This window comes from Hirundo rustica, chromosome 4 (assembly GCF_015227805.2).
Source record: "Hirundo rustica isolate bHirRus1 chromosome 4, bHirRus1.pri.v3, whole genome shotgun sequence".
NCBI classification, from domain to species: domain Eukaryota; kingdom Metazoa; phylum Chordata; class Aves; order Passeriformes; family Hirundinidae; genus Hirundo; species Hirundo rustica.
In genome coordinates, this window is record NC_053453.1 from 64,163,829 (window position 1) to 64,188,375 (window position 24,547).

The window sequence follows — 24,547 nt, forward strand, 5'->3', positions numbered from 1 at the left end:
TTCTATGCAAGGCTGCTTACCCTCTTTGTGAACAGAAAAATCTTCTGATCTCAGTTCCAGTTTTTCAGACACCTGAAAACCATAAGTTCCATTCAATTATTTTGTGTCTGGTACAGTTTTGAAAAGGAAGTATCTACTTTACTCCCATCCTCTTGGCATATAGTCAGTATGTTTCCAACAGTGATCATTTAGAGATTTACAGTTTTTCTTCTAAACACATGGCAAGCATATTAAGGGGAGAGAGCACATCTCCTAACAGAAGACTTGTTCCAAAGTATCATGGTGCACAAGCTTCATAGAAAGCTGATGAATTTCTCAGGGGTTCAGTGCAATGCATATGCTCACACTAGAAAGACGTTTGTTCAGCTTCCTCAGGTTGGCATAAGAAACACAATTTTACTTTACTAGGTTAACCAACACATTTATATAAAACATTTCTATGCTACCTCTATCTCCAAATGCCCTTACAGAGGTACAAGAGAAAAAAGACCTCAGAAAAACAGACTATTCAAAGCATTTAATAATGTGTCATGAAAATCATGTTAGAGTTTAGTACTGTTGCCCTGGAATGGAGTGGAAAACTGCAAATAAGAGGCTTTACTGCTTCAAGCTGCTCTAGCAACTAGCAACTCCCTGGGAATTTTCCATGTAGCTTGCATCAAGAACTGCCATCACACACTGCAGGGATGCATTCACTTCCCTTCTCGCACAAGTGTATCAAAAGCAGTAAAGAATGCATTGCAGGTCACTCAATCACACAGTGTAAATGTACCCGTGCTTGTTTCATGTAAGTTTAGTCCATACAAACAAGATGTCCGCTCAAAATCATTTGGGTGATCATAATGAAAGGCTAAAGCTTTATTTTACCATGTTTTACCACTTTTCCTTGTCCCAGTCCCCACACTGCATCACTGTTTCAGACATCAAAGAAAAAAGAGAATTAGAAAAAGTGCAACCCTATGAAAAACAAAGATCCAGCCAACTAGACACAAGCACTGACATTGATATGCTGGGGGGAAGAAAACAGGCACAAGAGCATTAACATGCAATAAGCAAACAGGGTTGTAGAGAAAGGTTAGATCTTAATGTAAGGAATTACCTTCAGGAAAAGACCACTTGTGTGCACGGCATCTTCATAGGAAGCAAGTAACAGCACCTGACATTGAGGGGCTGAACACTGGTACCAGTGATATTTTCCTTTCACCAATATACAAGATTTTGTTCTCTCTTATAGTGAAAGATCTGTTCAGTATCAGAACTAATCAGGAGTAAAAAGGTTTATCCTCCTCTGAAGTGGAGGGTTTGTGTTTTTTTCATTAGACAATAACTTCATTTCCACAGTCAAAAAAGGACCAGGTATTAGAATGCACAATATATTCTCACTGGTGATGCTAGTTGAACCATCGATTCCAAAAACCAAAGGGAAATTGGAATCTGCCCTTACTGGTAAAATATAAAAGTCAGAAGGTAACATTTGCAGAAGGTCTTAAGACCAAAGCTGCACCTCTGCTGCTGCAATTTCTGACGTACTCAAACAATACTCCTAACCCTTGTTCACACCTAAACCCTTCAGTTTCATGATGCTTCAAGCACAAGCCAGCTGACCATGCTGGAAGCGTAAGGTACAGCCAAGGCATCTGCTTTCACTCACTTCTGAAGTGCTAAATAAGCACTTTTCAGCAAGGACATCAGCCCAATCACTCAATACTACAGCCATCCCATTCGTTCACAGTGAGAGTAAGAACAGCATTCTAAACTACTTCAGTGATACTCGTTCCATCAGGGCAGCATACTTTACCGCACTGTAAGGAGATGCAAAGGGATGCCCTGAGATGTTGTCCTAGCTCTTCACACAGGAGAGCACAGCATCGGAGGCAGCAAGCTGCTGCTCCCCTTTGGCTCACACTGATGCGTCCTCTGGGCAGACAAATACTGGTGGTCAGACACAGCTTGAGATTTAAGAGATTACATGTGTACACCATTTTTCTTGACATGATTTTGGTCCTCTGTTACTTAAGCAATAGAAGCACAGAGAAATGCCCAGGACAGAGTGGGCTTGTGGCTGTGATATGTCAACACAGCACACCTTCATGAAATAGGGGATAACACTATGCTGAGGGGGCAGACTGTTAATATTTTCCTGGGCACAGTGTCCCGTTAGCACAGCTACCTTGCTTTTGGTGCTGTTCTAGACCGCTCCGTCCAGCACTCTGCACCTCAGAGATGTGCCCGGCAGTACCCCTGACAGCCCTGCGCTGACTTGCAACACCTCATTGCTCTTGTTCTGCTTGTTCTTAACACCAAGTTTTGCAAGTCAACAGCATGATGTAATCCTTCAGTGAAGAGATCCAAATGTTTCTGTCATTGAAACAAAACTAAAAATCTGTACGTTGAGCAAGACGACCAGAGGTTTTACACGTACTATTGGGTAATAAGACACAGTAATTTCTTTAGCTGCTCTTCATTTATCTGATTTTGACTTTGTTTATTGGCAAACGTCAATATTCCAAAAGAAAAATGTCACTCTCTTTAGAAAATACTGCCTGGTAAGTGGCAAGAATGACAGATCAGAGCAATCACATATCTTCAATATCAAAGATTCCATTTCTCAGAAAGTCACCTTTCCTTGCACTCATTTTCATGAAAAGTGCTTTAAGAGCCTTTAAGTGAATAAAGTATTAATGTAAATGGAACAAACACAATTAAATTTATGTAATTAATTTCCCAGCCTAGCTGCAATGTCAGCTGACAGTTTCACATGAAAATAAATAGACTTCAGACCACAATGTATTAAAAATCTAGAACAATCATACTTACTTCAACTGGCTTTTAAGACAGAATAATGTAGGAGGCTTTAAAAAAAAAAGCTTTCTTGCTTTTGTGGCGAACATCAGCATTTATGCCTGCCTGAGCAACAATGAACTCAGTATTTTCAAAACGAAACACCAGTTTTGAAGTCTACTTTAGTTAATGCTAAAGTAATGGAGAAAACAGTATTAAATATTAATTCCATTCAAAAGCAGAATTGACCTGAGGAGGGTTACCAGCCACATAAATTCATATTACCACCACACAGCAGACATCTCAAGACAATTCATACTCCATAGTTGTTAGTTCTGTGTATTCATGAGCTAATGTTATAATATATTAGAAAGGACTGACAAAATGAAAAATAGCTTAGCTTTTTTAAAACCTATATATTTCACTAAAATACCTCTCATATGTTGATAATAAAGCAATAGCAATGCTGTTAATTGAATTTTCATAATTGAGCAATGAGACAAAGGTAAATTTTGAGCATGTTTATGGCTTTAAGTATGCGCACTGTACCTTCGGAAATCTTTACTGATTACTCAAGTGTTGTTTTGAGACAATGGTATTTTATTTTACAGTGATGTAGGGAAAGTACCAATAGTTACATGAAGAGTAATAGCTCAACTTGTGCAAACTATCATGTGAGCAGAATGGAGACACCGTATCACTGCACGATCTTTCAAAAGTTCTGACACTTTCAAAGATGCAGAAAGTGCACAGAAACTGCACTGATCATAAAAAAAAAATCTGCTAATGAATATGAAAACTATCCACAAAAAGAAAAGCTAGAAACCACAAACGAAGAATAAAAACAAAATTAATGTGTCTTGCCCACTGGCAGTTAACAGAGTGATACTCCTCTGTAAGGCTTAAGCCATTTTACTGCCAATGTGTTGCTCTAAGAGAACTCATCATTATCAACAGATCAAGGTAAGTTTAAAATGAAAAGAATATATTTCATGTTCTGCACTGTAGCACCTAGGAGGCATACACAGAAATTAGGTGTTCCAAGCAGCAGTCCCCCAGACAGACTCCTCTCACCTCTCTAGTTTTTTGATAGTTCTCTAGTTTTTCTGAAAACATCTAAATTCCTCAAATCCTTTATGTATTAAACATAACAAAGGGAAAGTATGATACTGAAGTGTTTCTTGAGCATGAGCAAATGACATTTTGGAATATAAAATAATCATAAATTAACTAGCTAATAAAAAATTCAAAGTTAACTTACACAAATATTTACAGTGCCTTCATTTGCACAGTCAAGAATGGTCAAAACAATAACAATTACACCAAAAATATAGGTCAACTATAATATTACAGAAAATTAGAGGTAATGTTTAAATTACGAAATCTGAACTGCTATCTTTTAACTAACATTGAAAAGCTAATAATTTGTGCTTTAGAAATTGGAACTATTACCATTTAATAACTGCTTAGAAACCCACTAGAATCTTGCAGGATTCTAATTTAAAAAGCTGAATTGTGTACCATTCAGTTCTCTTACAGATCTTTACTGGACAATATGTTATTTCTTGTCCTAGTTACTTTATCAGAAGGCATAAGCTAAAACATCTGCTATGTTTTATTCCAAAACAAATGAAAAAAATTTACAAAATTACAGATCTCAAGGAAAGGAGTGTTAACTTTCAAAATATACCTACTTCCAAAAAAGCCAGTTCTTCAAGAAAACTATAAAGAGAAAAACTTTTACACAATTCTACACGTTATTACAGTTTCAAAAACTGAAGCAATTTGAATACTTGCAACTCTTCAGTGCTTATTATGGTAGAACACATCAAACTTTAATATATATTAAATAAGTCTTCCCACTTCACAGATGGGAACCAAGAGGAAAAAAAAAAAAAAAAAGGGTTTGTCCAAATGAAGAATATAAAAGGATTGGAAACAGATACCCAGTTACACAAGTGCTTGTCTAGCATCCCCAGCGTAACTAGTTTCTTTTCAGTTTAACCAAAACTGTTTCAGCTTTTGTATTGTTAGAAAAGCTTGAAGTCACTTCAAGTTACTTAATTCTTTGGCAGAGGGTACACAGCTCATTGGACTGAAGCTGAGACTCCCATCTTACTTCTGAGGAAACATGGCTAAGCCAAGGAAAAGTAAGATTAAACACATTAGCTTTCCCTTGAGGTTTAAAACACTTCCCGAAGATCCACCAAATTGCCACATGAAGGATTTAAGGCTTATACAGCACAAGAGCCAGAAAGCCAGCCTGAAAGTTCTCTGGTGCCAGACCAAAGCTCTGTTGACCAGACAAGGATTTGTTGATTCAGTTCGGGTCCCTGATGCTTCTAACTACAAGGCCTTAATTTTCTGTAAAGAGAAGGTCTTTACAGACCAGAAAACATATGTAACAGTCTCTTTGCAATCTCCACATTCCCTGACATGAGCATCACCATGCCTTGTCCTCCAACTCCAAGACAGACACAAGAGTTTCACCTGCTCCTGCAAACAGATGCTCTGGGGTTGCGCTCCTGCAGCTGCACTGGAAATGCTTGGATTCCCTTGGACCCCACTAGATGAGCAACTCAGTCTGGGCAGAATGACACATGGTGACTGAGACACAAAAGCAAGGCTCTACAAAATTGGGTGAGCTATCAATCCCAAAGTGGATGGTGGGGAAGAAAAATGAGCAACTTCTTCTGTCTTTTTCCACCAGTATCATCTCCAACAACACGCTCCTTCAAAGTGTTTTGCAGCACTCTGGGACTCATCCTAGCCTTTGATGAGCCCACTCAGCTCAGTAGCCCAACAAAAAGCTAACCCAGCAAGAGAATGGGTTCTGTCAGTTTTCTGAGCAGAGTTGATTTACCAATCAGGCAAGCACTGAACCAGCAAAAGAGGAATTATGGTCGCATGCAGCCAGGAGTGGGACAGCCTCTTTCAGTAGCAAAGAGTTGGCAAAGCCCATCACGCAAAACCTCATGTATAAAGCTCCAAAACAAAGAACCAATTCAGGAAAAGTAGTCACTATAGCACATGCATTTCCTTCTCTTCTTAAGGAAAACGCCTGCCTTCAGAGTACAAATCAATGCGTTCAGACAGACCTGTACCACGTAACCTAACAGCTGTAAGAGGGAAACCTTGATTTTACATCAAGATCATATTAAGGAGTGGATGGGAAGTTTTGTGCTTCTTCAGAGACCAAACAAAGACATGTTCAAATCTATATGATATCAGAAAAAATATATTCTACGTGAACTCCGCTCAGATGTGACTTTGGCACTGAATTATTCCTGCATGTGAGGAAAAAAGGCCTCAAGGCATCTGCGGTTTAAAGGATAATCTTCAAACAGTACACGAATCACCTTTCTTTTCAAATGATGTTATTAAATGTTTTCCAGTAATGACAAAGCTGTAAAAAACGTCAGACACCTAATGGCAAAATGCCACCAATGAACTGTTGTGGAAAAGGTCAAAGTTAATTCTTTCAAGACTATACAAAATACAGAATTAATCCTGAGCACTAGAGTTATCAATTTAAAAACAATTCCATATAAATTTAATCAATTTGACTTTGCTTTGCAACAGAAGCGTGTACGTATGTACACTACATACAGATTAGTGATGTATTTCCCTGACTGCTCTCTAAGCTGCTCAAATTAAAAATTTATTTCTGTGAACATAAAACATTTTCTTCTTGAGGGAAAAGACAACAAAGTTGACACCATTATGAAATTTTCAGGTAAACTGTTAATTTTGAACAACAACAAAAGAGGATGCTTTCCTTTTCTTATGCCCCACTGCCCTAACTTTGAAGAGTAAAATATTTCCTTTGTTTAATTAAAAAATATCTTTTGTTCATGTAAAAAACCACATTTTAAAGGTTGCAGGCATTTCAAAAGGCAGAGATATGTAAATGACATGCACACATTTGATAATTTCTTAACCTATTCATCACTGAGACATGTTGGAAGTTCACTGTATGTTTGTTGAAAAACAAAACATACCTGTGAAAATGCAACACAGAAGACTTCATAGGGGCACCTGCATTTTTAATTCTCAGTTTACCTGACTTCTCCACATGCCTTTACAACCAGTACAGTACCAGCGCAGCTTTACAAAGCCAGCCTCCTCAAAAGGCCAATTCTGCAGTACTTTAGTCCTGAAATATCACAGACAACATTACACTGTGCAGACAAAAACTGAATTACATGCTTAAACTTCAGTTTGTTCTGACCTGGGATCTAGTCTACAGGAATAAGTCACGTCTACTCAATGCATATGAATCTAGTCGAGTACATGTATCGTGGACAGAAAAAAGGACAAAAATTTCAGTAGGATTTCTCCAAGCTTCACAAATGTATTTCAAGAACAGAGCTGACTGCAAGATCAGCTTAAGAAAAGATATGCAACTTATGCACAGAATCTATCACAGCAAAAAAACACAAACAAGAAAAGATGACAGCATGTTGTTAACCTAATGACTGAGGCAAAGCATCAAAAAATGAAGGAAAGCAGAGACAGCACAAGAAGTACCAGAGAATGATACATATCATTTGAAGATGAAACCAAGAAATTGAAGAGGTTTCAAGAGCTATGGAACAGATCCAAGAAAAAGTTGAACACACAGAGCAGCATAAAGGACTTTTTATGCAACATTCTAGCTGGAGTATATTCTACACAAGTCAGAAAGCAGGAATCAACTTAATGTGACATTTTCAATTTAAAGCAGGTAAAAAGATGGGAAAACACAAAAATTGTCTAAAATATAAATGGATTTACCCATCTGAAAGCTTTGACAGTTTGTCACATCTAAAGCTCTGCAGTCTCTTCACTCTTGCAAGCCATTCAGGAAGGCGACGAAGCTCAAACAGCGCACAGGCACCCGTGTTACGCTCTTTTGTTCACAAGGGGTAATTACACCAGACTGTGGCTGGATGTTAGGCCCACTCAGAGAGTAACTGAAACCCACAATGCAGGTCCACAGCCTTGCCAGGCACAACAAAACATTCACTTTAACAGAGATATTTGCCAAAAGTAATAAAATGTGTATTTCACAATACTAATATATTGATAACAGCAAACCAAAGTACAAATCATTTGAAGACACAGAGTGCAAGAACAACACACAGAAAAAAAAAAATCACATAAAAATTTCAAGGGACTAAGTAACAATCTGTCAGAACAGACTTTGTACAGCCTCCACTGTACTGTTCAGGCACTCTCTTGACTATACACAGGAAGGCAGCAAAGAGTCTGTAATCCTATAATATGTGCTAGGTATCATGCTAGCACACCACAGCCTGGGTTTATATGTTTCTTAAGATAGAACGAACATCAGTCCCATTCCACAGGCCAGGGGAAAGGAGAAAACAAAACAAAACAAAAGAAACTAAGAAGTTCACCAAAATTTTCAAGATTTGAGAGGGTGTGTTTTCTTTCACAAGCTATGTAACAGTCTTCAGACACTCATAAAGCAAGGGGAAAGGCACTCCCAGAGCAGACCACAGCTGGCAGGGGGCAACACATCTCCCAAAAACCTGCCCCTTAGTCATGAGACTGGGTGAGTATGCAACTAAATCCCACAGCAGCACGGCTGTTGCCAACTTTTACTGGTCTGTTTGCTTATTTTCCACTCTTAGGGTTTCAGACTATCAAGGCAGTTTGATGCTAGCAGGCTTTTTCTACCCATTACATGACAGAGCTCAACTACAGGAACCTGTGTGGATTTTTTTGCAGATCCAAGATAGCTACCAAGTGGTCTGTCCCACCTTGGGATCAGGCAACGCTTTCCTCCTCAACAAATTCAGAAATTTAGTCCACCCATACTCCAGCAACACTGACGCACAAGGCTGGCATTTAAGTTAAGCCTGGACAGAACCTGAGCAATTGCCAGGACACTCTGAAAGAGCAACCACACAAACGCAGAAAAAGATTGGAAGAGAAAGAGGCTGTAACTGTGCAAACACTCCAGGTGATGCCTGCACCTCTGCTGCAGGCAGTTGACCGAGTTCTGACAAACTTGTATTAAGTTGCCGTAACCCAAAAGAGCTGGTGTGCGTCTCGCTCTAAACAACAGTACTGGCGAGAGTAGTAGCAGTCTAGTCAAAAACATTAATGAGAGGTTGTTTTTAAGATACAACAATCCTGCTTTGCCAGTTTTTATGGCTTACCAAGCCCTTTTCACACTTTCAGTTATACTGCAATTCGAGCCGGGAGAAGCCCACGTACAAAGAACAAATCACCTCGACGTACACACGAGTAAACATACAAAACGCTGCGAGCCTTCCTTTCCTCCTAAAACGTGGCAAGAAAACACCAGCGCGTAACAATTACTGTTAAGTAACACCTAGATACGCAACCTACATTTTTGTCGGCCTCTTGTCTTTTGCCGATTGAGGGGAAGAAACAGGAAAACAAATAAAGGAAAACCAAACCCAAACAACTACGACCCCGCACACGGCCCCCGCTGCTGCGCCGCGAGCGCCGGGCCCGGCGGGCAGGGCCGGGGGGCGGCGGTGCGGGCCCTGGCCGGCAGGGGGCGCGGCGCGGGCGGCCGGCGCTGTTGTTGTCGCCGCTCGGGGTATTTAAACGCCGGGCTGTCAATCACGGGCGCCGCGCGCTCCCCGGCGCTCCCCGCACGGCGGGGGCGGCACCGAACGGCCCCGCAGCCCCGGCCCGGCCGAGCCGCCGCCGCCACCGACGCGGGCCCCCAACTTGCTCCTTTGTTTAACTGCCCGTGAATCCCCACCGCCGCCGTTTCCTCCGGCTCGCAGCGGCTGGCGACGGGCCTTTTATTATTCACACGCTCGGCTCGCAAAACACACGCGCGGCGGCGGCGGCCGCTCGGGACCAGGCTGGAAACGTCAAAAGAGGCGAGAGGTGCGGGGCGACCCTCTTTCTCCTCCTCCGCCGGCCCCCGAACAAAACGCACGGGCAACCCGGCGATCGCACCCGGCCGGAGACAGCCCCGGCGCTCGCACTTCTCCGCCGGGAGACCGCCCTGTCCCGGGAGAGACACCCCGGGGGCGCGGAGGTACACGCGACGCCTCTGCACAGTCGGCACAACTTCGGGGTGGCCCCGGCCCCGCCGGCCCCGCATCTGTTGCTCTTTCGTAACCAGCCACCCCCCCGCCCCGGCTCGGCCCGGCCCGTCCGCCCCCTCACAGCCGCGGACCCATGTGCCCGGGGACGGCCGCCGGCGCCGGCACCGTCCCCGCGGTGGAGGCGGGGAGCCGGACCGGGCGAGCGCCCGCCGCTCTCCCCGTGCCGCCGCCGCGCAGCCATTGTCCCCCCCCCGGGGGGGAAGGCGACTGCCACCGCCTGTGCCCGGTGCCGCCCGGCGGCTGCCCCGCCGCGCCGCCCGGCCCCGGCGCGGCTCCCGGCGCCTTACCTGCCGTGGAACCAGTCCTTGCAGATGTCGCACTCGATCATGAAGCGGCTCACGTCGTAGGGTTCGCGGCACACGCAGTACACGGGGGTCGCGGCGGCGGCCGTCGCTCCGGCCATCTTTAAAGAACTCCCTGACTGAGCCGCCCGCCCCGCTCCGCTCCTCCCCGTCCCGTCCCGTTCCCCCCCCCGGCTCCCTCCGCCGCGGCCGCGGCGGCGCCGCCAATAACAACAGCGCGCGTGCCGGCCCCGCACGCCGCGCGCGCCCCCCGCCGCCGGCTGGCACGCGCACGGGGCGGGCGGCACGGGAGCGAGCGGACAACAGCGCGCGGGGGCGCGCGCACGTGCGTCACCCGGCCCCCGTGGAGGCGGGAGGAGGAGGAGGATGGGGACGGCGATGGGAGGGGGGTGGGGGGGAAGCACCGCCCCGCCCGCCCCGCCCGGCGACCGTCCCCGCCGCGCCTGCGCCCCGCGGAACGGGCCGCGCCCCGCCCCGCGCCGCCCGAAGCGGCGGGGTCTGAGCGTGCGCGGGCGGGCCGGGAGGGGAAAGAGCGGCGTTCCCCCGGTGAGCGCGCGGGGCGGGGCGGGGCGCGCACGTGCCGCCCCTCACGGGAGGCGGGCCGCGGGGAGGCACGCGCTGGGCCCCGCCCCCTCCCCGCGTGACTCCGCGCGGCGGGGGCGGGGCGGGGGTGCCGCGAGGACACGGGAGGAGGCGGGCGCGGGACGCGGCGCGCGTCGGGCCCCCCCCTCAGTTATGTAACGAGCGCGGCGGCGGCACCGGGGGCGGCCTGGCCTGAGTCCTGCCCTGCCCTGGGCCGTCCCGTCCCGTCCCGTCCGGACACCCCTCTGAGGAGCTGATGGAGTTCTCTCGGAGCAAGGGTCTTGACCCGCGCGCCTCAGCCCGGCAGCTGGCGGGGGCAGGCGGGCGCTGCTCGCCTCGGCACGGCAGCCCGTGCAGGTCTCCTCCTTGTGTTCCTGCCGAAATCTTACGTTGTTCCGCACCTGAAGACCCAGCCACGGGGCACAGACAATCAGTGACGTAGCATTCGTTTGTTGCGGTTTCTGAAAAATGTGTTCACAAAGCGAATTCCATAGACGGAAGGGTAGGGGACGTGCAGTTGTGCTTTCTCCCAGAGGGACCTCGGGGCACGGGTTCATCTGATTTTAGAAAGCCTGGAGAGGCCAGCTTCCAGCTGGGGGTTGCGATGGTTTATTTCTTGTCAAGCTCTCTGCCTACGTGTGCATCACTGTTCCGTTCCATAACATCACCCTTTCTTTGAGGACACAAAAGTGACACTGATGCTTTCATTATGTGTCATCGAGAACAAAAAAGTAGATCTTAAAACAGAGTTGTTTTTTTCCTGCAGCCTTTCAGGGACCTATGGAGATTATATTGTATGAGGGAATGGAGAGCCATGTCCTCCACGCTGTACCAATTTAAAAGCTAAACAATAAATATGTTGAAGTGCATGTTACAGTGATCATAACTGTAATAGACACTGCCTACAGCATTATAATTTTACAACCCGTGGCCTTTACCACCAGTAGCCACAAAAAAGCAAATGCTGTAGGTTTGTTTGGCAGAGGGAACCTCAGAAGTAAATGTTTCCTTTCCAGACTGTTATTGTGAAGCTTGCTAATGTTAACATTTATAGAAGACAAGCAACATGAGATGATGATTTGGCAGCAAAATGGACAGCAAAGAAATGTAAAACAAATAAATCCAACACACAGGCTCTGTGACTAAATGGAGAACGGGACAGAGAAATAAAATGTAAAGGATATCGTAAAGAAATACCAGATTCTCGAACCAAAGCCTGACCTATTTAGAAAGTGCACAAGGTTCTGACCTGCAGGCCATTGTTTGTGGATGTTTCAATACTCTTTAGTTTTCCAACACACCTCAGGATTTCAGCAACTCAAAAAGTTGCCATAGACACATTAGTCTTCTAAAAAGCTGATGTAAAATTAATTAGGGGCAAGAAACACTAGTAAGGAAACAAATGACAGTTTCAGAGTTTCAGGAAATAATATATACCAAGAGGCTCTGTCATTAAAAGTACTCTTTCCCTTTATTAATCTGATTCAAAGACACATGCAGGAAGTTGCTTTCTAATGCTAGGGCCTGCAAACTCTTGCAGAATCAATTACAGATAATGTAGCAACCACTAAGAGAACTGTTCCAGTTAGAGTTGCTATTCTGTGTTTGTGCAACAAAATATTGGTAGATGTAGCCACACTGGAGTCTGAAAATGGACAACTCCTTGCTCCTTAATTGGGTGTTTACATTTTCTCGGGGTCAGTCTTATCTGGAAGCTGCAGTTACCAGCTGGAGTGATGTCTTTATCCAAGATGGCCATAAAAATGCACGTGTGTTGTGTATCAGGAAGTGTCTGCAAATGACAAACTCGCTGAACACCTTGGTGAGGCACCCGGGGAGAGGGTGGGTATTCCTGGGAGAGGTGGGGTGAGGCTGCCCGACATGCGCTGTGTGGGGAGACCTGGCCAGGCTCGGGGCGAGTCCAGCGCTACCAGGTTGGGTGAGGAAGTTTTCTGTTGACACAGAAGAAAGCAACCCATCAGTGAAAGCGCAAAGAATGAGGAAGCAGGCTGGTCTCGGCACCCTGTGGGGACCTGCCCTTCACTTGCCTTGATTATGGAGAAAAAAGTTTTGTTTTTTGTTGGGTTTTTTAAATTTTTTTTTTAACAGAGTAATTGTGATCTTAAGCATGCAAAGTAATGCTCACTATTTAAAAAGCACTTTGCCTACTGCCACAAGCGATGTCTTTTTGCCACTGTGATTTATTTCAGAACAAGGTGTGTTAGTGATTCAGTCTGCTGCACCTTAACCAGGTTGGGAATACCAACTTCATCTGTTGCAAAAAAAGTGGCATAAACCAGCTCCAACTCCCTCCGTCTGACCTACTATCCGGTCTTCTCTTGCCAAGCTTTCTTTCAAACAACAGTAGACTACACTTGAGTGTTAACAGCAAAAGTTCAGATAATCCAAAGGCCACACATCCACACATAGCAATTACTAAACCCCTTTTAATAAGTATCCTTTCCAGAAATGTGGAGAGCTTTTCTATGACAATCTTACTAAACACAGTTCAGAAACAAAAAATGCTATACCTACCTTCAACATAAATAATTAAGTGAAGCAAGTTGAAAGGCCAATCCCAAAAAAGCTTCAGAAGCAAGCTCACTATTCACAGATACACAATGATATCTGAAGACACCTGAGGCCGTAGCACTCTCCATACTTGACTCCCAACCAGCAAGACACACCGATGTGAAATTTAGTGTGCAGACTGCCTTCTAATAGGCAAGAAAGGATTCACATTCTTGGCCTCTGTCTGAGCTCTGACTGCCAAAAACAGACAAGGCAGCAATGACGGAGGGCTGGGGAGGGCTGAAGAACCAGCTCTAGAGCAGCTGGTAGCTCTGGAAATCCAAAGGCTGGAGCAAAAAGTCTGGAGACAGTGATGAAGAGCCAGTGGAAGGGCAGTGAGAATTAAGTAGATGGGAACAATGAAGCTTTTTTTAGGAAAGGAGAGTGATCACTGCCACAGACCATGACTCCCTGCTCGCTCACTGATGTACACACTCACACACCCCCATGCCTCATCTTGTACCCAACCTACCATCCCCTCAGCAGCTGAGCAAGCCAGTTAGTCCTTCAAGCCATGCCCAAAGATAATCTTTCCACCCTAAAATCCACCAAAACATGCTCCATTCATCAAGCCCAACCTCTGAAAAACACAACTTTTACAGCTTGTACACCAAGCAAGTCCCAATGGCTGCCTCCATCTCCGTGCCTGGATTCCAGCAAAAATGTTAGAATCACAGTCATTGGGCTGGGACTGGCAGGGGTGAGTGGCTCTGGCACTCAGGGGTACCGGACTGTAAGCAACGAGTGCTGGATCTTCAGACACTAAAGTCAGGGTTAGAGATTAGCGCACCAAGAGCTAAAGAGCACCACTTCTTTGCTTGCTCTTCAGGGCAAGCCTGAGTGCTGTTAGTAAGGCACAACGCTTCTGCTTGTGATTGGAGGAATGCTGGCTGATAGTTTATCCTTAAGGCTGGAATCAGGTTGTGGGGTAAAAAGGACTTAAAGTGAAGGATTCTTCCTGAATAATGTGAGGACTGTGGAAAAATTATAAGGCCTGCTATCTGCATCTTGTCATTATGAGATAAACCTGCAAAGGCACTTGAGTCAGCCACGTCAAGTGGCTTCCAGTGAGGTCTGTAGGGATGATGGACATGTTCAGGCTTAAGTTTGGGGTGAAATATCGCCATGGTGGACAGTGGAAGGTATAGAAAATGCCAGGAACAGGAAGAAGATCATAGAACTGAGGAACTAGAATGATAGGAAAATTATACAGTTGCCTAGTACAGTAGTACATGCTTGTACATATTTGGGTCAGGTACAGCTCGCTGCTGTATGGGCCAGTATGGAGTCAAGATCATAGTGGGGTTTGGGTCATGGTGCTGTACAGGTCACATTAGGCCATTGCTAGGGACTGACTGTGGGAATTCTTCTGTGGTTGAAGTTAGCAATCAAATAAGCAGAGTGTACAGAATTCATTTCACTCTGCCCACTCTGCAGAATGAATCTACAGGCACATCATCTTCATAGACAACCTTTGCTGTGCAACATCCTTCATCCACTAGTGTGTTATTCTCTAGCCCTTCACAGACCTTCAGCAAGGTCCACAGCACTGAGGGCTGCTGTCAGTAGGGAAAAGTGGTTTACTGGTAGCTCTAGAATGCTGACTTATGAGTACAGGTGTGGGTCTTAGCAAGAAACCTCTTCTTATCAAAGACATAACCACCAGCACCCTGCCCATTAGTAGAGAAGAGAATATGGGAGAAGAGGGCACTCATCATTGACAATAACAGCATTCAGAGCCCATGCCTGGCTTTGTGTATCTCCCAGAGTACCTGCCATATACTGTACATGGCATGAAGGGATGATAAGGAGGGGAGAGCAGGGCAGGGAGGTTGCCAGAAGGGAGAAAGGGGAGTTTTCTGGTACTTCTGGCTGAACCACATACAGGTACCCACAACTATGCCTACTTGTCTCTTGGGAGGAGGGGAGAACTCACAGTCATCAGTCACAGGATGGTGGCTGTCACCCAGCAGGACATGGATGGCCAAATAAACCCAGAGATTATATCCAGCAGACAAAGAGATGGCCCAGCAGCAGCTCAGACTAGGGACAATCAGAAAGAAAAATCAGACATTGGTAGCCATGAAACAATCAGATAAACTGTTGGGAAAAACATGGGGGTAGAGGGACTTTCCCCATGTTTGGTCATTTCTTCAGTGTATTTATGTGCATTTTGGCAAAACGCTGATTTTTAAAATCGCTTATTTTCACATCAACAGGCTTAAGGCTGCTGAAAAGCAAAGCTCTGGACTGAAAAAGTGTTCCAGCTCTCCATAGGAAACTGTCTGAAATATACCCAGAATTGGCAGTATGATCTTTGCATCTGCAGAGAAAATACTGAGTCATGTTGTCAGCCCACACACATTTAACAAAAATAAAAGCAGACCAACGATTCAAAATTCTCCCACTCATCATTTAAAGAAAACAGAAGTCATTCAGTCATGCCTCATGCTTCAGAGACCTTTAGAAAACACCCAGTACAGGGAACATTCGCCCACGTCGTGCCCACGCACCGTTTCAAACCGACGATGTCATTTGCAACTTGTTCACTCACAGGTCTGGGCACTGTTTGCTTCAGCATCCTCAGAGGAAGTCGCCGAGACTTAAAAGGTTTCTGCTGAAAACGTGACACGATAGCTGGAGCCTCAGCCCTTCTGTGAGCCACGCTGAAATGATGTAACACAATGTGCCTGGCTTGAATCTCTGGAGGAGGCAGGAAAGTGCCATGTGCTTAATGACAACACCAACTTAAGCCATAGTTTGAGTGAGGGGCTACTGTCCTCTTCCTTCAGGGGTTAATCTTGTACTGAAGCATTGCTTCTCCTGTCCTGGATTCCCCAGTCTTTCATTCAAAAGGGAGGTATTTGCACAAACATCAAGATTGGGAGAATTACCTAGGCAGTCCTCCTCCCTTTAATTTTTCCCACATAGTCCTCTGGCAGGAAAAATTGGTTTCTGCATTTCACCCAGCTGCTGGCAACACCTCTTCCTCCTTCAGTTCTAAAAGCTGCTTGAAGTATTAACAGCTGAACCTGGATGAGTGGCAGCCAGCCCAGCTCATGACGGAGGGGGAGACGTCACCACACAGAGCACACACAGATGGAGTTACACAATCTCTGTGGTGTTGAAAGCAGTGCTGGAAACTTGTCAGGAGCCCAAAGGCCAGAGCTAATTTGTATTTCCTATTGCACAGCATGATTTTAATCAGAGCAAAAAGCGCCCAGTTGTGTTTTATGTACGGAGTGTTATAAGCAGAGACAACTTAACAGAGCAACTAGGAGCAAGACATGCTCTGAGGAAAGCATAGAGGAACGTTAGATGGGGAATATACCCAATCTATCAGCATTTCCTTTATTCTTCAGGATGGCCATGGGCTATGAAGCAAGAGAATAAGAGGCAACTTTCATCAAAATTCTGTGATTGCCCAATTCTCTTTAAAAGGGGGGGGGGGGGGGAATACAACTGCAAAAACCTTAAAAACAAGCTTATTTAAAAAAACTCTTTCTAAAAGTTCTAGATGTCTCACCAAGTAAAAGACAGCATTCAGGAAATCCATCTCACTTGCAGCCAGTATTTGACCACAGTGAAGTCTAAGTGATCTCTAACAGAAACTGCTTTGGCTGCAGCTGCAGATAAGTGTGTGTGAGTTCCTTGTTACAATTAAATTTCTGCCTCGTTGAGAGCAGACAGCACAAAGGACTGGCACAGCCCCCAAGCACCAGTGTTCCCAGAACAGGCTCACCTCCAACACCCCCTTTCCGTGCTGGAGAGCAGGAGTCAGGAGCCATTTGGTCACCTTGCCCCAGCTGGGCTCGCAGCCATGCTCCCTCCCCAGCACACAGCACTGGGATGCACCTTTGTGTGCCACCAGTTTGTGCCAGAGACGGAATGGGGCACCAGGTTAATAGGACAGTAAATACACCTTGAGATTTCTTGATTGGTTTGCTTTGTACTCCCAATAGATTTACCGGAAATTCAGAGGTGGTGTTTGCTGCTCAGGGAGTGCTATCATAGGAGAAGATCCTTCATTTCAGCCTTCCTCTCTTTACCCTCTGGGAATAAATGCTCCTTTCCCCCTCAGTTGAGCTCTATTCCTTGACAGCTGAGAAAAAGAAAGAAAGGAAAAAGAAAAGAAATCAAAGCTTGGACCTTTATTTTGCTCTGGAGAGCCAACGTCTAGTTCAGAGTGGGATAAACTGTATGTCAGGGATATAAAAGGAAGCCTGTCAGACAAGCTTATCTGTAGCTTTCTATATTCAGTCCGATAAACCCTATCCCCAGAGCATTTTCCCCACCAGCTAGGCCCTTTCTATTGTAGCCCCTGAAATCAGCACCCTCTCTGCTCTCATTCTTCCTCCACATGCTCCTTTACTCCCCTCCCCCATGCACATTTGTCCCCCCAACTCAAACAGCTCCCCAAGGAGCTCAGGCACCACCTATGTTCAGGGATGGGGAAAAGAGAAGAGCGAGTCAGCTGAATATGCAAACAATACCATTTGCACCCCAGCATGCACAATTCAGGTCTTTTGTCAGCATGATGGGCACTCTGTTCAGTTTGTTTTCTTCTCTGCGATTATCATCCACACCCTTCCCACATGAGCATTATCAAATGCCGTACCTGAATCATCCTTTTCGAGACAGGCTGACTGCTGCCTGGTTAATACCTGTCCACCAGCTGCCTATTTGCTTTGTTTGAAAATTATACCCAGTCATAAAATGCAACGTGACATCTACAGAAGCCAAAAAAAAAAAAAAAAAAAAAAAAAAAAAAAAAAAAAAAAAAAAAAAAGCAGCCCACCAAAAGCATTTTTCTGGGGTCACTAAGGCCCCGGATTGGAAGTGGTTTTAGGTGCACAAGCCCTCCTTGTCCTTGGACGCAGCCCTGCCTGGACACAGCCCACCTTTCACTCCGAGGTGTTTGGGGAGCTGCCTGCCGTCCACCTGCCCTCTCCCAGCTCAGCTCCCCGCCGCAGGGACACGCGTGGGGTGCGGGTACCAGACAGTCGCACCAGCCCGGACAGACGGACACGCCGGGCAGCAAGGACGGCGGGGCAAAGGTGCGAAGTGCTTTTGGGGCTGTGGCAGCCGCCGGAGCGGCACCGGGCAGAGCCCCAGGCCTGGCAGACAATAGCCGTCTCCCTGCTCGCTCTCCCCGCCGGCCGCATCCGACGGAGAAGCCTCATGAATCAAGCCGAACATCCAGCGACAGGCTGCAGAAATCCATTAATATGCGCCCGCCGCCGCACGCCGCCAGCCCCCTGCCTGGCGCGGCGCTCACCTGCCTGTCTCACCCCTGGCAGGCAGCGAGGGAACAAAGGAGCGGCGCGGGGCGGACGGCAGCGCCTGCCCCCGCCGCGGAGGGAGGCAGCGGCTGGAGACAAAGGCCGTTTCCCTGCCGCCATGGGTGTGAGGAATTCTCCCGCTCGCCCCATTGTCTGGGCTCCTTTGTGCTCCTCCAGACCTCGGTCCCCAACCGCACGGGCAGGAATGGTGGGAGCAGGACAGACAGGGCTTTGTTGAAGGGAGCCCTCGAAGGCGGAAAGCTTCCTGGCCCGGCCCTGCCGTACGTGCCCGTCCGGCACACGCTGCTCCTGCCCCGCACGGCAGGTAGGGAGCAGGGCTGCCGAGCGTGCAGGCAGATGGCACGGGTGGTTCTCCACGCACACGGGGAACTCGGCGGCCCCTTCCTGAACACCTTTTCCTCTCTCCAGAGACTGACCTGTGATGCCTTTGGGAGATGGAGAATGGTCGTCATGTCCTGCAGAAGGGAGTGTGAGGGCTGCCCTAAGTCCCCATCGCTGATCAAGGGCTGTTGCAGGAGACAGTGAGGGAGCAGATCTGGGCGCATGGACTTTGGGATGCACTGAGCGCCCATCACGCCGCCTGTATCCCTCCCAGCCTTTGGAACAGCACAGACACCTCTGCCAAACTTCCACTGCTTTGTCAAGCGGTAGCTGTGGCATCCCCTGTGCGAGCCATGTCTGGGGATGCAGCATTGCAACCCCCCAAGTCCTGCAGGGCTGGTGCCAGGATCCAGATTGCCTTGTCTCAGGGCAGAGCTGTAAATGCCAAGCGCTCCCGAGTGGACAGTCCCCAGCTGCAGCACACTGGTAGCTCTCCTACCACTGCCACTGAACACTGGCATTGGAATGACCAGGACAGAGAGAAGGGGAAAGCCAGGTCCCTCCAGTACAGGGAGCAGAGTGTCCCCACAGCACCCATGCCACTGTCCAAAGGATGAAGCGCACCCTGGTCCCACAGCAGCTGTAGCACATGGATCAGCTCCAGTAAGAGAGCCCCAGAGAGGTATGGCTCGCCTGGAGTCAGCGCTCTGGCTTGTGCTGTCCCTGTCCTGGCCACCCTCAGTTCCTCTCCACTGGCACTACTCACACGACCAATCTTAGCCAAGCACAGAAATACCTGCAGTGATCTGGGTGTCATTGGAACAATGTGGCCAATGGAACATAAACAAAGAAAGAGAGAAAAGGTCCAAACCTCAGGGAAAAAGCTTGTTCCTGAGGGACAGCGCCTTGGACCACAAAGGAGCACACTCTTGCTCCGCTGTTGGGACAGCAGTGCTGAGAGCTCTGGCATGGAGAACAACAGTGTCCAGGAACAAGAACCAAGACACTTACTGTAGGGATGCTGCTAGTGGAGCTTGAGGCAACACACAATTAAAAAGCCTATTTTTCAGTTTTGTTCTGGGAAAACAGTTTCTGACATTTTTGGTTCAAAGTGCAGTTTCTCTTCCTATTTTTTTTCCATTATATTTTGCATATTTTAAAGAAGTTCTAAATAAATTCTTGGGAAAAAAAAAAAAGAAAGAAAGAAAAAAACAAAAAAAGAAACCAAAACAAAACAAAAAAAAAAAACCAAAGCAAACAAAACAAAAACAACAACAAAAAAACAATAACAACAAAAAAAACAACAAAACCAAAAAACTTCTATGACCACCAACATGGAGGTCTCCAGACAAGCTTTGTTCAGGAATACATTTTTCCTAAAGAAAACTCTAAAAATCTATTTTTTAAAAAAGGTGGAAACCTTGAATTTAAAAAGCATAACTTCCTTTGAGTTTTCCTGCTTCACAGTGAAGCCTCAGCAGATCTTGTAAAGTATATTTGTGATTTTTAAGCAGGAATTTTTAAGCACTGGGTTCGATGGACAAGAGATTCTCAGCAACATCTGATTTGCAGAAGACAGTTGTTGCCAAAGCCACCAAATAAGAGAAGACTGTGAGAGCAGATAAAGCAAAAAGCCAGATAGAAGCAAAAGGCCTTCATCTTCAAAAAGTCAGAGAAAGGGGAAAGACTGGGGTAAAGGGAAAATACCTGGGAAAGAAAGGGGAAAGATCTGCTGGGCAGCAGATTGGTGGCAGAGCTCCTGGCCTCTCCATGCTTCCTCCATGACCCCTCGCTCTTTCCCCAAGTAAAAAGGGACACAGCAACTCTCTTTCTCCAAGCCAGCACCGAGCTGGTGTTCCTGCAGTGGCATTTCAGCAGCTGGAGAACTGGCTGCATCAGCCCAGAGCCGAATTAATACAAGAGCCATTTTGAAATACAAGCTTGGAGGGGCTGCCTGAGATAATGAAGCTGATAGGATTGGGATGAGGTGTAACAAGGTGCCTCTTACTGAAAAGCAGAGAACTTCCCCCAGGCTGCCTTCAGCTCCTGCAAAGTATTCAGGTCAGTTTGTAACTTATTAACACTCACAGGATCAAAGTTCAGCACGTGTTCAGTTGCTCTTCTGGAACAGCAGACTTGAAAAGCGTATTGTGCAGGTTTCCTAGGAATAGAAGAGACATGCAGAGAAAACATCCACTGTCCATCTGCTCAGAGACATCCACTGCACCACTTTGGGTCATGAGACAGGCTTCCTTCACCTTGTGCCTGAGGAGCTACCTCTGCTCAACTACTGCACCCCTCTGCATCAAGGTCCTTCCTCCTCTTGTGACAAAACAGTTTTGCACCCAAGTGATGCCTGAAAGGGTTCCCAGGTTTAGGAGGAAATTTTCTGGGAAGAAGGCAGATTACACTGCATGTTTTAAGTGTCTCCCCTGCAGCTGGAATTGAACCTTAATCTAATTGCACCTCCAGCACTCCGACTTAAAGTGTTCAATATATGATGTCACTTGCAAATTTAATCACTTTACCACTGGACAAGCAGAGATGGGCAGTGGAGTCGGTGTGGCAGCGCAGAGTCATTTGAGAGAATGGGGCTCTATCTCCCAGCACTGGGAGTTGTGTGCAGGGGGCTGCTGTGGTTCCCACAACCAGCCTCACGTCAGGCCATTAAGCCCACACAAGCCAGCTCACCTCCAAAAAAATGTAGAGTTCCCAGGGCTGGTTTTCTATCTGCTGCTCTTGAGAGACCTTTCCTTTGGAGGGAAAAGTGACCCTGGTAGAGGTGGAGCATGGTGACCCCACTGAATGCAGTGAGGGTACACACAGGGGACCTGCGAGAAGGACACAGTGGAAAGGAAGGTAAGAGCTCATTGGTGATCATTGCTGGCAGAGGAGCGATGGATGGAGCTTAGTGCAGTCTTTCAAAGCATCACTGGGCAGGATGACACCAGAAACAAAATCAAATCCGGAGTTTCTGAGCAGGTGGCATGCTTTGAATCCTACCTGGCCTGAGATCGCTGCTACTTACCCTGGTGTACATCTGTTGCAGTGATCAAGTTACCCAGTGAGAAGAGGTTACACAGCAATTTTAAGTCTCTCCCCACCAGCAGAGCAACCGAAGATGCTCTGCTGCCCTTGGCTTCCCTGGAGGCTCACAAGTAAAAGAACCAAACAGGTTTTATTTGCTGTGTAGCTACTGCCCAAACCAGTGTGGGTAACACCATGGGGCCTGACTGTCAACAGACAGGGCTGCACAGAATTGCAGGATGATGCACAGGTGTGCTTATCCCAATCTGCAGATGTCCAGAAAGCATATAGTTCTGTTGTTTAAAGGGGGTTTATGTCCAGTAGCTATGGATTATTCTTTGTAAATACCTGTGCTCTGTGAAGGTCAGAGTTAAAAACACTCGAGTAAGGTTCCTGGAAGCATTCTTCATTTTTAGGCATTTTTTTCAGAGCAATCAGTGATTTATCAACCACTTCTGGCATCAGTTGAGAACACTCTGCTAGCCTATTGTGACCCATAAAGGGCCACTATTTCAGCCCTATTAGAAGCGAGATATTCATTGCTGTTCTCATGGTACCAGTGCCTAGTGCCAAACCTCCACAGACACATCACCTGTCATCTCTAATCAAAGGCAGGATCTGGTGGGAAGGAAGTTCAGAGATGATTCCTTTCTGTGTGCTATTACAAGGCATCACTAAACACACACCGCACTTACAAATGGACTTTTTGTCTGGTGGGAGAAGTAATCCCTTCTCCCTCATGTTTGCAGAAGCAAATACAATTGGAGAAGGAAACAAAGTTCCACTTCTGCAGCCACTTACCAGAAGAAATGATTCATTTTGGCCATCAGGATCATCTGTTTGCCCTGCAAAGATGTATTAACAAGGTTCTTGCTTCTCAGTAACTAAGGAAGAAGGAAGAGAAACCTTGACCACAAAAAGGAACTCCATCTCTGGGAAACAGGCAAAGAGGATGCTGTTAAACATTTCAGGAAACATTATGGGAAAGATGGGGGCGGCCAGAAGTTTTGAAAGTTTTGATTTCCCCAAGAAAATGAACTGCCTTTTCTAACTAGAGGAGAAATGGCTTGTGCGCCCTCTCTCCTTGAGAAGTTTCTCTTACAGTACTCAATACTATAAAGGGCTGCAGAGGAGGGAACACTCTTAACAGGATTAATTTATAAGGTAAAAGTGACTCTTTTTTTCCCCCAGGGAGAGTTAAACTAGACTCATGCCCTTGATGAAGAGTGTTTGAAACCCTCCTGTTTGCACGAGGAGCACAGGAGCTCCTGCACAGGAGCACAGGCATTGCTTAGCCCAGGACCACCCTAGAACTGCCTGAGTGGCATCTTTGTGGGGGAAGTTAAATATTTCAGATTCCCTTTTCAACCAGGCTACTTATGCTTTGGATCTGTTTTTGTTAAAGCCTTCTTATTTTAATTAAGAAAGTACTTGTTGAAAAGCAGTACCCTGCCCCTTTGGTTACCATTAACATGTGTCTGCTGAGACTGCCAGCAAGCCTTTGAGATGCAGCAAGGCTGAACTCAGTACTTCTCAAGGAGTTATAAAAACCTTTTAAATGTAGCCCAGGAGAATGATCATACCCTCAGCAAACTGAGGCTACAAAACAACCCTGAAAAATTCGGCTTTTGGGTCAACAGCAGCCTCATGATGCACAGGAAGAGGAGTGCAAATCTCTGCCCCAGGGAGGAATAACAACAGGCATCTGCATGGGCTGTGGACAGACTGGCAAAGTAATTGCCCAGTGAAAAAGGAGCTGGGAGTTACAGGCTTGCCAAGCAGTTCATGAGTTAGCTGTGTGCTCTCACTGCAAACCCAAACTGCACAGCAGGCAGCATCAGGGGCAGCGTGGCCAGCAGGCCTTGGGGAGAGCATAATTCAGCACTGCTAAGGCTGCATCTGGAACAGAGCTGGAATAACAGGCTTCATGAATATTATGAATCCTAGAAAAGAGTTCATAGAATTCCTAGAATATCTGTTCATTTTTATTATTAGATTAAAAAAAAAAACCAAAACCAAACAAAAACAAAAACACAAAACCAAAAACAAACAAACAAACAAAACAACAACAACAACAAAACCTAAGGAAAAACCCATAAGTTACTATTTTTTCCCAGTTCCCATATCTTTATAAGGGGGCCTATATCACCAAGTTTAGGATGTGTATCTGAGAAAGAAAGGTTTCCTTTCAAAGGAGAGTATCTCATAGGAAGAAGAGTTGAGAGAGGCTACTAAGCTCTGTGTTGTCCAGGACACAAGACAGTGCTGCCAGCAGCCTTCTTGCCAGCAGAACATAAGGAAAGGACAGAAGGAAACAAAGAAAAATAAATAACCATGGTTGACAACCTCCCTGCTCTCCTGCAACCCTACCAGCATCACAGCAAGATTCTTTCGAGACGGCAGTGTACTAATAGGTGGTTTTGACAGGGTAAGGTGGAGAAGATCAGATAGGAGAAAATCCGTCTGCACTGAAATGGCTGTGCAGCCCTTGATCTCCTTTGAAGAAATGCATTGCTTTTAACTGCCAGGTGCCTGTCCCCAGTGCAAGCCCAGTAGGTAA

The 24,547-nt window shown here is 46.3% G+C and overlaps 1 protein-coding gene and 1 long non-coding RNA gene across 3 annotated transcripts in view; both read right to left on the reverse strand.

The window, feature by feature from the left end:
- The window catches only part of KDM7A (lysine demethylase 7A), a 61,905-nt gene extending 51,573 nt beyond the window's left edge, over window positions 1-10,332 (reverse strand). Inside the window, exon 1 of one of the 2 annotated variants that reach the window (XM_040061963.2) lies at window positions 10,169-10,332. In XM_040061963.2, coding sequence (XP_039917897.1) covers window positions 10,169-10,284 — 116 coding nt within the window. In that variant the 5' untranslated portion in view covers window positions 10,285-10,332. The remainder of the gene's footprint in view (window positions 1-10,168) is intronic. The other variant, XM_040061964.2, reaches the window with a different exon arrangement.
- Window positions 10,333-12,212: 1,880 nt separating this feature from the next.
- Window positions 12,213-16,318, reverse strand: LOC120752271 (uncharacterized). The gene is made up of 3 exons (XR_005700652.1): window positions 15,850-16,318; window positions 15,273-15,379; window positions 12,213-12,717 (listed from the first exon to the last, which is right to left on the reverse strand). It is a non-coding gene; the product is annotated as an uncharacterized LOC120752271 (long non-coding RNA).
- Between the last annotated feature and the right edge of the window lie 8,229 nt (window positions 16,319-24,547).